General features: G+C 40.0%; 1 protein-coding gene across 4 annotated transcripts in view; it reads left to right on the top strand.

Annotated features, from left to right (window-relative positions):
* Window positions 1-17,798, top strand: part of adamts3 (ADAM metallopeptidase with thrombospondin type 1 motif, 3) — a 139,836-nt gene that overhangs the window by 105,761 nt on the left and 16,277 nt on the right. For 2 of the 4 annotated variants that reach the window (XM_030418204.1, XM_030418207.1), the window contains 8 exons: window positions 437-550; window positions 1,567-1,712; window positions 2,684-2,859; window positions 4,146-4,279; window positions 5,442-5,565; window positions 6,981-7,037; window positions 8,573-8,653; window positions 13,136-13,299. In XM_030418204.1, coding sequence (XP_030274064.1) covers window positions 437-550; window positions 1,567-1,712; window positions 2,684-2,859; window positions 4,146-4,279; window positions 5,442-5,565; window positions 6,981-7,037; window positions 8,573-8,653; window positions 13,136-13,299 — 996 coding nt within the window. Of the gene's footprint in view, window positions 1-436; window positions 551-1,566; window positions 1,713-2,683; window positions 2,860-4,145; window positions 4,280-5,441; window positions 5,566-6,980; window positions 7,038-7,970; window positions 8,055-8,572; window positions 8,654-13,135; window positions 13,300-17,798 lie in introns of all 4 variants that reach the window. The other 2 variants (XM_030418205.1, XM_030418206.1) reach the window with 2 other exon arrangements.

The following is a 17,798-nucleotide window of genomic DNA, read 5'->3' as shown; positions in this document are numbered from 1 at the left end:
AGAAGCTCAGTCATCTGGGAGGGACCCGGAGTAGAGCCGCTGCTCCTCTGCATGGAAAGGAGCCAGTTGAGGTGGTTTGGGCATCTGATGAGGATGCCAGCAGGGCGCCTTCCTAGGGAGGTGTTCCTGGCACAACCAACTGGGAGGAGACCTAGGGGTAAACCCAGGACCAGGTGGAGGGATTATATCTCTTCTCTGGCCTGGGAGTGCCCGGGGATTCCACAGTCAGAGTTGGCCAACATGGCTGGGGAAAGGGAAGTCTGGGGCTCGCTTCTGAAGCTGCTGCCCCCGCGACCCGACTTTGGATAAGCGGTTGACAATGGATGGATGGATGGATGGATGGATAGATGTGTTGTAATTAAGATATGAATAACTATTGTTCATTTGCATACACAGTATAGAGCTCACTTAGCTTTTCCTCATTTTTATGATTCAGTTTCGCACATTCGACCCATGTAAGCAGCTGTGGTGCAGTCATCCGGACAACCCTTACTTCTGCAAAACCAAGAAGGGACCCCCTCTCGACGGGACTGAGTGCGCTCCTGGAAAAGTAAGTTAGTCAGTCACACTCGAAAATATCAACACAATTAATCCAGCCATCTGGCTGGTGTGGCATAAAACCTATTAATAAACAGCATGATGTATTGCACAGGTGTACAGTGGACTGATCAAGATAAAAGGCACAATGGAAAAGTGATCTCTTTCCAAACAGATACTGTCTGGTTAGTGACCACCTCTCCTTTCCTGTTAATCTTGGCAAAGGAGAAAGTGCTCACTAACAAATGTGTGCACAGAAAGAGTCTCAGATCTTTTACTTAAACCTGTGAAAAATGGGAGCTAAAAAAGTGTTGCATTTATATTTTTGTTTTGTGTACATATGGTACTACAGCAAAAGTATGTGGACACCCCTCATACACACCTGGGCACAGAGGTCATTAACATGTAAATAAGACATTAACATGAGCCTATATCCAGCAGTAATGATTCACAATCAAAATCATGTTTTTGAGGAAAATAGATAATTTTATTCTGCACCTTTCAACAACCTCTGTTGATGTGATTTAAAAATATATATATGTACTGGTCGACATTTAAAGATATGATCTATGACCTTTAACATCTTGTTCCAAAACAATGGTCTTCAGCTCTTCTGGGAAGGTCAACCATATGTTCAGCCGCAAGCAAGTGAGGTCAGTGAAGTCCAAAGATCTAACATTGATCGGGTTGAGGTCAGGACTCTGGGCAGGCCAGTGAAGTTCATCCACACCAAACTGGGACAGCATTTATTACAGACCTTTAAAGGGCCCTTCCTGAACCGTCGACACTAAAGTTTGAAGCACAATGTTAAGACAATATAATTTCTTTGGATTATGTAAAATATACATTTTCCTTAACTAGAACCAAGGCACAAAGCCTAAATCACAAGAAGAAAAAAGAAAAGACAGCTTCAAACTAAACATATTGTATATTTACATTTTATCCCTGTGTTATTATTTACTGAGTGTAGAAAGGAGGCTTTTGCTTTTTGTGTTTTCCTCTTTCCTCAACCCTGCTATCCCTTTTTAGTGGTGCTACAAAGGTCACTGCATGTGGAAGAATCCTAATCAAGTCAAGCAAGACGGCGTCTGGGGCTCCTGGAGCAAATTTGGCTCCTGCTCGCGCTCGTGTGGAACTGGAGTTCGCTTCCGGACACGCCAGTGCAACAACCCAGCGTAAGTAGAAAACACAACAATGACATGATTGGATTTTGTGAGGTATCATGAATGAAGTAATGAAGTAATGGTGGATTCTGATCTTAAATGGCAGTGACAATCCAGATAATTTTATTTTGAAGTTTTATGTAACCTAGAAAGAATTCTGCCTTATTATTACTGAGTTTAAGAGATTTTTTTCTCTCCTGAAGAAAAAAAAAAAAAAAACAATTCAGAAGAGGCCAAGGAGGTATGCATGTCAATGTAAGAGAGGTGCCATCTACGAGGAATGTAGAAATGTGCAGTAGAAAAGTTGCCTACTCTACAAAAAATGCTTTAATAAGACATTACTGAAGCAGAAGCCTCAATCCAATGAGGCATGTTTGTACAAGTGTGCAACTGTTTGTAACTGCACATTTTCCTGCAGGATCGGGCCACAGCAGTGATGTTGGGGGCACAGTCTATTGTCAAGAAATGTTTTTATCATGTTACTGAATGTTATTTTGTAACTGAAAACAGATGGTCACGTTATTGTATCTCATTGCTGAAAGCCGTTTCCCTTTGTGACATTGCCTGTGCTGTGTAAGTTAACTTGAAAATTAAATACATTACATATTACTAGTTAACTTCATTTTAAAGTTAAAACAAAACAAACGGGTTAGAACGTGAGCTTTGGAGGTGCAGGTAAGCGTACAGGCTTGCGGTTTGCATTATTCATTACACATTAAGATATATGAAGGGCTGAAATACATCATGTAAGCACCTCACAGAAAACAGACATGTGAAAAATGAATACAAAGGTGGCCAGTACTAGTGTGTGGTAGTGTTAATGATCAATTAGTTGTACTGTACACCATGACAGACAGCCCCTCATTAGAATTATTCATTTTAGCATCACTTTTTAAGCAGGACTTATTTCCAGATCCTCGGCCTCAAAGAAGTGTACACTGTGTGCTCGGCTCCTCTGATGTTCATCCTCTTCCTCCCTCCAGGCCCTCCAACGGTGGCCAGGACTGCCCAGGGGTGAACTACGAGTATCAGCTATGTAACACAGACGACTGCCCCAAGCACTTCGAAGATTTCCGAGCCCAGCAGTGCCAGCTACGCAACTCCCACTTTGAGTTCCAAAATGCCAAGCACCACTGGCTGCCCTACGAGCATCCTGACGGTATGCCAAAAAAAAGCCAGCCGATTGTTTTGTTCCGTGTGAGGCTGCTTTGTTTTTTAAAGCCAAGAAGAGAGAACAATGAAAGTCAACAAGGGCATGGGCTCTGTGTTCGCTCAGCAAGAGAAAACAATATCATAAGAAGCATATTATATATCCAAAACAGGAATTTTCCCAACTGTTTTCGACAGTTTCCGCATACTAACCACGCTAGTTTGTGCAGAGAGAGCATTTTTTGTTGTGTTTTGTGTCTTGCTTTTAGGGTTTTTTCATTTCCGTCCTTTCCTTCTCTTTTTCTCTTTTGACTCACTGACTCACTTTGACTCACTGAGCCAATAGTCAGAGTTTAAACCATCCAAGCTCAAAATGTGCCCTTTCTGCATGGGCGATGCATGTCCACAATGTAGATACAAAACTTGTATCCTATTTCAAAAGTCTGCACTGTTTCAGACACCCAGATCCAGCCTCGCTCTGTGGAGCTGCTTGCCGCTTATTGAACCTAATGATTTTGAAAGTCTTTCATGTAGAAAAAGAAATATGAAATCTTACAGAAAAACTGCAGAGACACAACACAGTAGTGGAAGTGGGAGCCCATTACTCTATGAAAGGAAAATATCTGCATGATATGTGTGGTGTTGCGTTTTCTTGCTTTGTCATTGTGAAATTTTGAAACCACAACAGATTAAAACCCATTTTTAATGTAGGTTTATTGGTGGATGTCTCTCAAGCCAGCTTGTGTCCACAGTTATTTTGACATGCATTTGGCCTGCTAGTAGTGTTGTCAAAAGTGTCGAAATGTATAGCAAAGTATGGATACTGACTATTTAAAAGGGTTTCAATACTCATTTTTTTTGACTGTCCTCTCTGACAGCAGGTTGACACATGCACTGCTGTAGTGCCTACATGGTCCCACCTCTTCCAGAAGTGAACTGACTTGGATGCTAATGTGCTTAACACACAGTACACAAGCAACAGGCACATATATCAAAGTTAAAAATTCAGCCGTGACAACATTACCCACTCGTTGGTGTGAACAACTAGCTTAACAGCAATAGTGGTGAAAATCTTTTGGGGATTTTGGGAAAAAAGATTTCAACTGTAGGTCAGTCTAGCATCACCAAATAAAAGTTAATGCATTGATTTAGAAACATATACATATATAGGTTCAAGTGGGTCAGTATGTTTTACTAAAGTATGTAAAAAATTATCTAAAAAGGACATGATATTCTTGATTTTCCCAGTTGCATCTTCAATCCAATAACCTAATAATCGAATCTGATGTCTTGTAGCCAACAAGAGATGCCACTTGTACTGCCAGTCAAAGGAGACGGGAGACGTGGCGTACATGAAGCAGCTGGTGCATGATGGGACACGATGCTCCTACAAAGACGCCTACAGTATCTGCGTGCGTGGAGAATGTGTGGTAAGGAAGTGTTTTAACATGGACATGAACGGCTGCAGTCTGTTTTCAAAGCACTGCGGGACTCCATTAAATGACATAGGGTGATGTTGGTACACTGGTCACCGGTCACTGTTCGGTACGGCTTCAAACTTGGTGTGATAAAATCCTGAGTGTTCGCTCACTGCTGTTTTAGAAGCAACATTATTATATAGAAGCTTTATGATCATGTTTTGATTCCTTTGTATGTAGATGTTATTCATGTTGTTTGTTTTTTTCGTGCAACTGCTTGTATACAGTGTGTTCAAGGCAGTTAAACAGAAATAATACCAGCTATGTTGAATACAAAATTTGAAGATGATTTGATGCATCATTATGGAAGGAGACGGGAAATAATTTACAATATATGATATAAAGTACCTTAAGAATGCCCATACACTGGTGTCATTTCAACTGGATCTTTATTACTTCTTTATTGGCCAACAGTAAAATGTGATTAATATATGTCAACACGTTTTGGAAATATGCTGCTGTCAAGCAAACACTCCCTAACACAAAACAATCCAGCCTAAGAAAGATCATGACGCACTCACTCTTTTTCTGAATGTCTGATTATACTTGAGTAAAAGTGAATGTATTACATATAACTTTGGTAAGAATTGAAGTCACCCGTGTGGATAGTCCTTGAGTAGAAGTCTTAAAGCGAGAGACTCAGCACTGCATTGTCAGTGGATGATAAGTAATGTCATAGGCCACCTCCTCTGTTCAAAGAAGGTTGTTCCAGCTTGACATGGATTGATTCTTCTTCTCCGTAATCGAATAGCACAACACAGGAGGGTCAACTCCTCAGGTCAAGACTCTGCTGTCCACTTACATCTGAAGGAGAAAAATCATTCCTTTGAGGACAACAATGTAAACATCTTGGCCAGAGAAGACAGATGATTTGAAAGAGGAGTAAAAGAATCCATCTATGTCAGTGAGTTAGAACAGAAGAAGAATCTCTGATGAGAGGTGAAAGGTCATCAAGAAACTGAAACAAGTCCAGTTGCCTACGATATAGTCCTTAGGATGTACATAACTGATGAAGTCAACTGACAGGTCGTTCTCTCTTTAAAGATGAGTTTTACATTTCCAAGACTTAAACTGAATCTCAGCTCATCTGGCTAATTGTTTTCTTGCCCTCCAGAAAGTCGGCTGCGACAGAGAGATTGGCTCCATCAAAGTTGAGGACAAATGTGGCGTTTGTGGTGGAGACAACTCCCACTGCCGCACCGTTAAAGGAACCTTCACCAGAACGCCAAAAAAACCTGGTAAGCGCATTTGGAACGAGTTGTAACAAAGCATCTACAGACACATTCATTTTGGACCAAAGTTTCTTTTTTTGTATGAACAGATTCTCCTAATTCTTTCCCTGCATGTTTTCTCAGTTTGTTCATTCAGCAGACTGTCTACAGCTATGAATGTTAATAAACAATGACAAACACTGACAGTGAGTAATTAACCTTAATTAGACATGAAGATGTTGCACTGTACATTTGCATTTAAACTTTCTGTCCAAAGAGACATACAAATGTGCAAATTCAACCAATCAGAACACCTGATTTACACTCATATGATGAGGCTGTTGTCACCCACTCACTGTCACCATGACTGACGTGGACCAAAAAAATATTCCTGTCCTTTCAGAGCAAAAATTGTCATAATTGTCATTGCCTGTCATAGAATTTACATTTGAGCTTTGTTTGATGAGCTGCTGATCATTGAGCTCACTGAGGTGCAGCTGAACAGAAATAAAGAATTTAACCATCTGTCTTTTATCTGAAATGAGAAATTGTGAGGGAGCTGCCAGGTAACTCTGCAGTGCACTCATACAACTGGGAGCAAACACAAAAACAACCTCTTGAATACATTTGTCATCCTAACTGCTGCAGTAGAGCTTGATGAAAGACGAAAAAGCTTCCACCTCCTGTAGATTATTTCATTTCAATTTGATCATATCAGAGTTTGCACTCCTCCTAATGAATTACTCTGTAAGGAAGGTGCAGAGTGACACGGCGGTGTGCTGACAGCTCGCACAGCCTTCACATTGAACTGCTGGCTTCATCTGGATTTGCCCTGGATTAGGACCCTGACTAATTAGCAGAGAATTAATTAAGCTCCCGTTTTATTTATTTATTTATCTATCGATGGAGTAAGTAAGTTTTTTAATCATCCTTGTAAGCAAATTAATAAATTATGCATTCGCTTTATACAGACTTCTTTAATTTAAGGGTCTTCCTTCTGGTTATCTCCCCTCTGCAGCAACACACGGCACACACACACACACGCACGCACGCACGCACATACACACACATACACACACACACACACACACACACACACACACACACATAAACTCTCGAACACAAGCTGAATGTTTCGCTTGCCAATGCAAAACTCACCGCTGTGCATTGTTAAATTGAATGAGTGTGAGAAATTGGTTTACTTCCTTTTTTGAAACTATGTCTTCACCTAAACCGTCAGCACGGAGGGAGTAACTCAAATCGATTTCATAACGCCATCATGGAGAGCATCACAGAAAAATCAAAATGTACTTTCTGAGATATTGGACATGGTGGCTTCATCAAAACCGGTCCAGGTTGTGCTTTGTTGAAACTGTGATCATTCCTTTTTTTTATTTCCCTTAGCATCTCACTCTCATTTAAACACTCACGTTTTTCAACAGGGAAACAGTTAAGCAAGAGAGCCCAAAAAGAAACTCCTATGTTGGAAAACACAATATGCAAGTATCCAGTGTCCCCGAATCCCTCACAGCCTCTTTGCTAGCATTAGTTTGTAGTGCACATGGATGCCTAACGCTGTAGCGACCTAGAGACACGAGTCATACTGTATATGCTGCTGTGTCTGCTGTCCCATGTTACTAATCAAGTGTCTGTTTAGGTCTGACTCAACGGCCTTAGCTGTCACGGGTTCTTTAAACTGTCAAATACTTTCGATACGTGTGGTCATTTAATGTAAATGTCTCCTGTGCGGCCTAACAAACTAACTTTAAAGTCTTTGTGCAGATAAAAGTGTCACATCAAATCAAACTGCAGACCTTTGGAGGCAGTCTGGGATTTTGTTGGCAATTTACAGTCTGATTGATTGAACCTCAACTGGCACGCTGTATTCGGTTCAACCCAAGCACCCACCCAAAGGGTCTTCAGACAGCTAGCTTATCAGTCTACCAAAAAAACTCTAAAGATTGTAATTTCTGGCTGCTTGGAGTTCTGAAATTGGCTGCTGTCAAATCATGTTGTCCCAGACATGACAGAGCATCTTTTGTGATTTTGCTTGCAATTTATGTCTTCAATATAATTTAGAGTGAGCAGCACCGGTTTTCTGCCACCTATTGTAACCTTGGTTGAACCTTGGGACAGTGTGTCAGTCGCATTCATAATCAACTCTGCAGCACCGCCGAGTCTGCATCAGGTGGCTGTCACGTCTAAGGGCGAGTAATTACATACCAGTAGTTCACTACTGGTGATTGGCAAGCGTCACCCTGCCAGCCAAAATGGTTTGGCTACTCATCCATTGTGAATTCCACTGGTCCCTGCTATGCCAATTAAATATGCCTCCACTGTAGGTGATGTGTTGCAGAGAAACAGAGAGACGGTCAACTGGAGAGGAGAGGAAACATTGTGTGACTAACTAACTGATTGATTTTATTTTAAAGGGAAGACCAGAGGAGCCTTCTCTTTGCCGAAAGGAGCACGGAATGTGTTTTTAAATGAAACAGAAGACTCTAGAAATGTACTTGGTGAGTCACGGTAGGTTTGTAAGTGGTGGACATCCCAGACAGAAGGTGACTTTGCTGAACTTTAGCCTGAAAAACCTCTTTCTTTTGCCTCATTGAAACATGCCTCAGGGCTCTTTTCATTCACATCCTGTCTGCACATATTCAATATGAATTCAAGGTTAAAGGAATTATTTGTCATGGCTTTCACATGTGTAGCAGTACAGATATGTATTTTCTATATTTTGAAAGTCCTTCTATGTAAAAGGTGGATGTGAATGAGTGACCGTTTTCAATGAAACTCTTAGCTGCAGCCTTCTACAGGGCAGAGGAAAGCTGACGTAGACATTTACCATTTTCTTTTTTTTCTCCCTCAAACCACTTCGTAGAGCAAAGTGGACCAAACTTCTGAAACATGGGTGATGTCCACCACTGCAAACGAAAAAGATTGTTTCTGTATCTGCTTAACTTACCTGTCTCTTTCTCATCTTTCCTAACCCCCCTCTTCTACTTCTGCTGACGCTGCTGCGAACTGAACAAAGGTTACCTTAAGATGTTTCTCATTCCTCCTGGAGCTAGACATGTGATCATCCAAGAACATGAGGCCTCCCCTCAAATTCTTGGTAAGTCCAACGCCCCGAACACCATCACATGCATGAAATCAGAGGATGCCATAAAACAGCTCATCACCTTCTTCCTCATGCTTCCCTTAAAGCCTAATGAAAAACACAGGCTATAGTGTAAAATCATAGATTATAGACTATGAATAATGTATTCTCATAGTCGTCACCTCCCAGGCTGAGAAAATAAGTCTTCATATTGTTCATTCATTATTCATTGATCTTGAGTAGTGGGCTCTTTCTGCTGCCAAATCTGGCTGCATTATTATTTAATTTTTTTCTTTGGTGTTGAGTTTTTCTCGATGCAAGGTGAGGTCATAGTCATACTCAGGCATTTTCAGAAGGAATTTGCATTATTCGGCCCTGTTACCTACCAATAGTCAACTCCTCATGTTGACCCAGTGGTCGTTATTTTTGACTTGATAAAGCATGTATTTAAAGCCAAACCATGATCTTTCCTTAACCCTAGAGTTGTAGAGTTTGTGTCTGAACCTAGCCAAAATGTTACCATAGCATTGTAAGATCATTTCTTTACGGGTAAGCAATGTTATTTGCTGTTTGAAGTGAAGAAGTGGTTGGTGCAGTATACTATTCATGGGTACCAGGCTGCGTCTGACCATATATTGATAGGCACTCCTGTTGGCCAATCAGACACTGGCTTTAATGGTTAAAGTTTTAGTAAAAGCATTCGAAGTTGCGGAGAATGCAGAGCTGTAGAGAATGGAAAACAACCCTCCAGGTTCCCTCTAAAGATTTGTCTGACAGGCGATTGAAGACATAAAAGAGCTGATGAATCTGTTTCTTTCTTGTTCTGTGAGTGGCCCGAGGAAAGCATGATTTATTCAGCACCAGGTGAAACGGGTCAGCATGATTTCCTCAGCCAGAGGCAGTGTGTTTTGAAAAGAACTCTCTGTAAAATAATTATTTATGCTTCAGTAATTTATCTGACACCCCTGTCCTGTGATGGTGTTAGAAGGGAGGAGGGAAGAAGATAAAGATCTTCTGCACATAACTAAAAGAAGTAAAACAAACTGATGTGGAGAGTCTTTGAGATAAAAGGGTTGGTTTAGAAAGGATAAATGTTGTAGGGGTCTGAGTCACTGTTGCTAAGCCTGCCAAGCTTTCTGTTCACACGGCATGTAATGTAGTGTATAATGAAAACTCAACGCAATAACCAGAATAAATGTTTGCAATGTACATTTCTAAAAACCACAGAAATGTTGAAACTTCTCATTTCTATATGTTGCAAATTAAGGTTCCGTTTTCAATTTCACGTTGACACAACGCCTTGTTTACAGACTGGTTAGAGCTGGGCACAAAGTCCACTTGGTTAGAGTAAGAAAAAAATCCTATTTTGGTGTAGAATACCTGGTTCTGTCGCCACAAAGAAGTTACCCCAAAGTCTCTTTAAAAATATCCAATGGTGTGACCTTTTAAACTGTGGTCACTGGCTTCAGCGCCTCCTCACCTAGCTGTAGGTCCACCACCACCCCTCCACCTCCTAAGTAAAATTGAACTCATATACTGTTGAGTTAATGTGCGTGTGATAGGAAACGTGTTGTACAAATGGCAATATGGTACATATGACGCCTACAAATTTGAATTTGTTTATGGTTTGATGACATGTAAACTGCACATTTTTGTCTGCATTTTATTCTTTTTTTAGTATTTTTGTTGTGTAAAAATGGGAATTATCAGTAAAATGCTGTAAAATAGTAATTGAACAGTAAAACATTATGTTATACACGGGATACAAACCCCAGTCTCAACAACTTGCAACAACAACAATGTTCCAGGAACAGTACCAGCACTGCTTTATCAAATAAGACCTCTTTCCCTTCTCAGAGTTTGACTGCTAATCAAGTCAAATCCGTTTTAATTATTTATCCCAAAATCACATTTCACAAATTCGCTACCAGGGACTTTAACTGTTGCAAAATTTGAATAATCACTTCCTATTTTGCAGTGATGTATGAATTATGTCTGCCTTGAGCCAGCGACATTGTCTTATTATTCCCTGCTCTGGGATTATTATCTCTTCCAACAACTGGTGAGGAACAGTGTGTCCCTCCACTCTGTTGCCACCCTTGATAATCCACTTCCAAGGCATGGTGACAGTCACCTTCCATTTTTCATATATGCAATTAAATTCATTGTTTATTGTGTTCAAAAACTCTGTCAGAGGGTTTTGACCTCTGCTGATTGGGGTGAAGATGATGCATCAGAGTCCCTTAATAGCTGCTCTCACCCTAACTGTAGATGGGTGATAAGCTTTGACAGACAGGGGGAAGTTTTCCAGCTCAATCTCCAATCAGAATCAATCACAGATATTCCAAGAAGTTAATTCCAGGGTGTGCTGGCATATACTGAAGAGACACTGATTTTTATGTCAGACATGAGAAGAGGGATGAAAAAAAAGGGAAGAAAGGAAAACAATTTTTTCACAATATGCCTAAAGTATTATAGGCATGTATGTGCTGATGTATGTCCTGTGTTGGGTCGTATAACCATTGTCTTCCATGAACTAGTTCTGTTTCAGGTTTTTGAAAATAGGGATTATAGTAATAACCTCACCCTTAGAATGACTGTTTAATGTTAAAGAAGGCTTAAATCCCTCCTAAACTACTTCTTAAAAAAAGCTTGACCTTTCGGAAACAATTTAATCAAATTCCATAAACAGCTGGGTCAGGGTAGGAGGTCGATGTGCATTAGATTTTATTGTGTATATAAAGATGAACGCTTGAAGGAAAGGCAGGTTTTATTCTGTTTGTTAATACTTTATTTTGGTGTATCACTGGGGGGAAAACCAGAAAAACTCTGCAGTTGCTGGTAATAGCTCTTTATTAGATTATGTAAATCCTCTAGAATAGGAGCAATTTGTTCTGTTGCATTCAAACCTTACGGATTGTGGCTTGTTAAAATGGAGATGTACTAAGTTTTGCCCTCCAGCGTCACCAGCTGCACTATATGTGCAGAAGTTAGACAGTGCAACAACAAATATGTGCTCTTTTTTAATGCAGTTGGAGTGATTTTCTATGAGAGAAAAACTTTCAAAACAAAAATAGCAAAACATATTTCATTGGAATCAGCTGAAAAAAGATGCACACATTCTATAGCAGAAAAATATAATTGACCCCACAGCAGCAGAAAGTTAAGTTGTCACGCTGAATGCACAGGTACGATTGTGACTGTCACACAAACACAGACAGCAGGTTAAAGTCGGATCTTGTTGATCCATCCTTCTTTTTCTAGTGTTGCTTTCTCAAGCCATCTGTGATGGAGCAGTCTCCTGCCTTATCGTGATGCTGAAAGGCCCAGTGTTGGTGGCTACTGCAAAAGGAATATTGGCTCTGTGTTTCAGGAGAGAGCATGACTGTGCCAGATGAAATAGCCTCCATCATCACAAAGCATCATTCACCGAGAAATGTCTGTTTGATGTGATTGGCTTTATTTTGACCAAACCCTGCAGCTCTGGACGAGAAAAAAAATAAAGTCTGCGCTGCAGATGCTGTTCCCAACAGAGAGAATGATAAAGAATACACAATGCAGCCCTGAATAAAAAGGTTTTGTGTATGTCTGGCTTTTTTCAGACCATTTGACATATTATGCTTGAAGAAAGGTTTATTTAAAAAAGTTTCCGAATGAATCCTCTGCTGTTCTATAGTTTTGTAAAACAGCATCCATCCGCCCTTCTGCCACTGTCATTATCAGCTGAAATGACATGTGCCGATGGATCACTGTAGACTTTTCCGACTTGCTTACGTTTCAAGGTTTCCTGCTGTTAGCTCTGCATTTCTGTCAGTTTGTCCTTCAACATATCTTGTATACTAAGGCAAAACCACATAAATGTATTCATCATCACTTCAGAGTTAGATTGGAATCTAAAAACTTGAAGGCACAAGTTGGGAAGGAAAGCAGAATGTTTTGATGCTTTTAAAATCATATTTTCTGGTGCTCCAGGCTGATACTAACACTACTGTGTTTACTTATCATATGACATACAGGACATAACTCAAGAACCTGATGCCAATAATGGGTCATCAGTTGCAGTTAGTTTGAGTCATGTTTGCCTTCGAAATTAACATGTGGACAATCCCTCCTTGCTATCCCTCAGTAAAATGCAGTTGAAGTGTAAGACTGGACCACCAGACGGAATGATCCATGGGTCGAAATAGCTTTTCACTTTGCCCCATGGGCATGTTTGGCACACGAAACACACCCATTTTCATTTCAGCCTCACGGTTTTGACAAGTTTCCTTTTATCAGTGGTTTGGCAGCAGGTTCGGAATGAATTAGAGAACAAATCAGAGGTTGTAATGTTAACACATAATTATTCCAAATAAGTGCCCTGGGTAATAGGATTCTATTAATCACCCCTTTGAGACCGTAAATTGAGGCTTTTTTCTCTGTGAATAATTCAAAACTTCAAAAGAGTGAAAGCAATTTCAACTTTGTCAGCATCTCATAACAAGTTACTGATTACAGCAATCAAGAACCAGGCAACGGGGCATTACATTCTGAATGGAAAAGGAGAGGAGGTCAAGTCCAGAAGCTTCATTGACTTGGGCGTTGAGTGGCACTACATCATCGAGGAGGACGTGGAGACGTTGCACACCGACGGACCTCTGCATGACCCCGTGGTGGTTCTGGTAATGATACCTCCTTCTCTATCAAAGCTTCCATTGAAATTAAACCAAACAGACAGTATTCATTTTTATAAAAGAATCAGGTCAGCCATCGAGTTCAAGCCCTCCATTCTTCTCATTCATTTTCTTTCACTATCTGTTAAATATGGATGAATTAAATTTATTAAACTCCAGTAATAACAAACTATTTTTTTATACTGGTCAAAAATAGTGAAGAGAATTTTTTGGGACAATTTTATCAAAATAAAACACAAGATAAAACTCAGGTCCAGGGAAATGAAAGGCAAGATTTGGGCACAACCGGAGAATATCAGGCAGCAGTAACACTAAGACAACTCACAAAATCACAGCTATAGAATAAGTAGGAGTCAGAACCTTCAGTAAAGGCTTTGAATTTAATCCAGTATTGGACAGGCAGGAAGTGGAGTCTTGGGGTAATCTGGTCACTTCTACTGGAGCGTGTTAGTAGTCAGACAACAGCTCTCTGAACTTCGGGAGGTATTTCTCCCGCTGAGACCTGAGTGAGTTACTGCATTAATCAAACCTGGTAGATCGAAATATGGATAACCTACTCCAGGTCTGCCAATGAAAAAAAGGCTTGATCTTGGTCACGTGTCTTTGTTGAATGAAATATGACTAAAATCACTTCAGGTACTTGGGCATGAGGGAAGACACAACTCGTGTTTATGCTCATTATCAGTTAATCTGGAGAACATTTCCTTGATTGATGAATTAATTTTGTCAAATGTGTTTGTCTGTTATCAGAAAACAATGAAAAGTTGCATACAAATGTCCTGGAGCTCAAGGTGACACTAAGACAGTATGTGCATGTTAACTCTCAAAAACTCGGTATTAATTAAAATAAATCGAAACAAGGCTTCTGAAGGAGATGCTAAGTAGCTGCTTATCTAGATAAAGCGAAGAAGGGCAGGAAGCACCTGACAACTGCAAAATGTTACTTAAAAGCCATAACTTACTGCTACTGCCCAAAAGAGCTGGATTTCAGATTTTCAGGTAAAAGTCTGTTAAACCAGTTGCTTTGCTACAGGATTCAAATCATACACTTTGAAAAGTTCCCCCAGGTACAATTCCTGATAAAACTATAACCAGCAGCAGACACACAGAAAAATCAGTACAATTATTAATAGGGAAAATACCCAGTGGCTATCACCGTGCATCATCTGCCAAATGTTCCATAAGAACCGATCTGTTTTTCATCTGTCATAACATCCTGTTGATCTGATCAGTGGAAACTTCAAAGGTTCTTTTGTGAAAGAAGTAAAAGAATGATGAAGTAGACAAGACGAACTTTAACTGGATTAATCATTTGTTTTCTTCTTGTTCTGCTTTGTGATTTCTTTGTGATTTCTGATCCCACTGATGCCTTATGAGACATGTAATATATTTAATAACTGTTTTATTCTTATTAAATGTTTGTTGAGCAAAACACATCATCTCACCTTTGTGCCCCTATGCTGAGGTTTGATATTGATTTACTTGTAATAAGTGTTAGTTATGAGGGCCTTTCTTTTTTGTCCATTTAATTTAACTAGTGCATTGCCCGTAGGAAGCATGTTTTCCTAAAGAAAAGTGGGAGGTTAAGTAGCTTTTTCATGGATGGCCAAATGAGGCTGTGTTTGAAGGTGGGACGTCAGGGATATAATTGGCTGTTTTTGACTACTTTTGATTATACCATTATATTTCACCTTAAAAACTATTTACCTTGCCTTACTTGGTGTAATTTTTTTTAGCACAACCTCACATGTGTGACTGTACAGTTATTTTTTCATTTTAAGATACTATATTAACACTATGGATCTAAAATCACAAAATAACATAAAATCAGAGTAGAAATAGTTAGTTTTTTTACTGTGAAAACCACAAATATGTTTAATGAACCAATTGCATTAGTTATAATGTAAATATAAATTGTTGTTTACTAAATTGGTGCATAAGTTTTTGAAATTTACAAAGTTATGTGTAACTATTTACATTTAAATGCAGGCAATGCCTCAGGCTCCTCAGCTCATTCCTGCCTGTTCCACATTCAGCCGTCTCCTCCTTGATTTGCCTCACAACACGACTCCACTACACACTGAACACACCACACCAAATATTACATAACACACTAACTATACACTCCCAACACGCTATATGTCACAAATCTCTCAACTCTCAAAACTCGCTATATCTGTCGCCGTCTCCAACACATCACTGCGGCTGTCAATCATCTGCCGATGTCCCTCCCACATCTTCCTGTTCCTCAACAACCAAACTTGCTGCTTGAACACTTTAGTGACAAAAGCACATTTTTACTGTTTCTTCTTGCACCAGACATAAAGCAAACGTAACGGCAATGTTAGCGAAAAAGCGTGTTGGACATTATTTACCCTAAATCCAGTTTTGGACGTGCCAGTGCATCTGCTCCGTCAACTCGGTAGGTAGGCCGCGTGGGTCGGTTAGCGGCTAGCAGCTAGCTAAACACGAACATCCACAGATTCCGATCCCACTTTGTTGACCGCGCGTCTCCGGATCTCCTCAGACCCGAACAGACTCGGTCTGGACTTGTTTAATCTCATTACAATCCACAACAGTCAGTTTAGATGAACAGAACAGAATGGGACCGAACCGCCTGCAAAATCCCGGTCCTGCTCGCGCCGCTGCAGGTATAAATCCACAAAAGCACATTTTTACTGTTTCTTCCTGCACCAGACACAAAGCAAACGTAACGGCAATGTTCGCAAAAAGCATGTTGGACATTATTTACCCTAAATCCAGTTTTGGACGTGCCAGTGCGTCCGCTCCGTCGACTCGGGCGGTGGGCCGAACATCCACAGCGCGTCTCCGGATCTCCTCAGACCCAAACAGACTTGGACTTGTTTCATCTCATTAATCCACAACAGTCAGTTTAGATGCACAGAACGGACCTCGCACCGCTGCAGGTATAAATCCGCTTGTTTCTTCAGGTATGTCGTGGGCTTGAGCTCTGCAGTGATTGGCTCTGGTGCGTGCGTGGCCACTGTGTGCAGTGATTGGCTCTGGTGCGCACGTGACTGTGGTGGCTCCGGTGGACAATGCTCATGGAATTTGTAAAGCATTTATGAAATAATGTATTAACGGTATCATTGCAGTCCAAGCAAATGCTAAATTGCACGCCACTGAACCACACAGCAGCCATGTTTAAAGTCTCAGGTCAGCCTGATCCTGATCCGCAGAGATATTTGACACACACACACACACACACACACACACACACACACACACACACACACACACACAGACAGACAGACAGACAGACAGACAGAGATTCCGTGTATTATAGATAGATAAGACTACTGTATATAGCTTTTAATAAAGGCATCATATCATATTATATATTGATAAGCACTTCAAAGAAACTGGCCAACAGTTTAAAGACGCATAAGTTCACTAATAACAGTCTTATGAGTTTCTTATACTTGTTTATAATGATATTACAAACACATTAACTAAGTAACTTTGTATGTCACCTGTTAAACCTTTTATTGTTTTTTTAATGATGAAACCGCACTTTATTAAACATTTATTAGCAGTTTACTATGCACCTGTGCATTTAACAGTCAACTATGCTTTTTGCAGAGACCAGATCTACTTCAAGGTCAATACCTTGCAAGGTTAATAGGGGGTTAATAGGGTTAATTCATTTGAATAATCCAACATACATTTTTTTAATTCTAAGACGAATCTTTCAATATATTCATGGTCTTGTGACTATGTACAGGGTACGAAGAGAGCACCAGGCAGGCACAAAATGCTGTAACATTAATATATTTAATAATGGAGCAGGTTAGAGAGTACCGACCTTGTACAATTTACATTTTAGACTCTCCCAGAATATCTTTAATATCCAAGCAAAACTGAGTCGATAATGACTTAAACCGAATCCAATCAAAAATGCAATTGAAACATAACCTGCTGAATCAGAATGGAATTGATTCAGGAAATCGGTGGCGATCAGAGCTACTCATATCAATCACACCCAGTATTTAACGGTCAAACTGAAGTTGAGTGACGTGGTTTTACTGCAGCGAAAAGAAAGAGAACCAAAAATGGAAATGTATGGTTTTTTGCTTTCATGATTGTGCAAAGACAAGGTTTACAAGATTTTAAAAGATTAAAGTTAAAAAAATTATCAATGTCAAGCTTATATAGCTTAAGTTTCTAAATAACTGCTATCAGCTCATCAAAATGCATCTAAATCTACCTGATCTCCAAACCTTTAATGGTGCAATGGTTCTTGTTTAGACTGTTGAAGTAAAATATTATGTGACACTGGAGAAAAATTCAGTTTATTTCATTTAAAACAGAAAGCAAGAAGAAAAATGATTGAGATTAGTGATTGGAGCTCATTGATGATTCTGTCTGGGTGATAATTGGTAAACTTAGCATGCTGTTGTTCTCCTCTCACCCACTGAGAGTCGGAGCCAGCCATATGAGAGCACATTCACTGAGAACCATTGCCG

This window comes from Sparus aurata, chromosome 5 (genome assembly GCF_900880675.1).
Source record: "Sparus aurata chromosome 5, fSpaAur1.1, whole genome shotgun sequence".
NCBI classification, from domain to species: Eukaryota; Metazoa; Chordata; class Actinopteri; order Spariformes; family Sparidae; genus Sparus; species Sparus aurata.
This window is presented reverse-complemented; position numbering and strand designations above follow the sequence as displayed.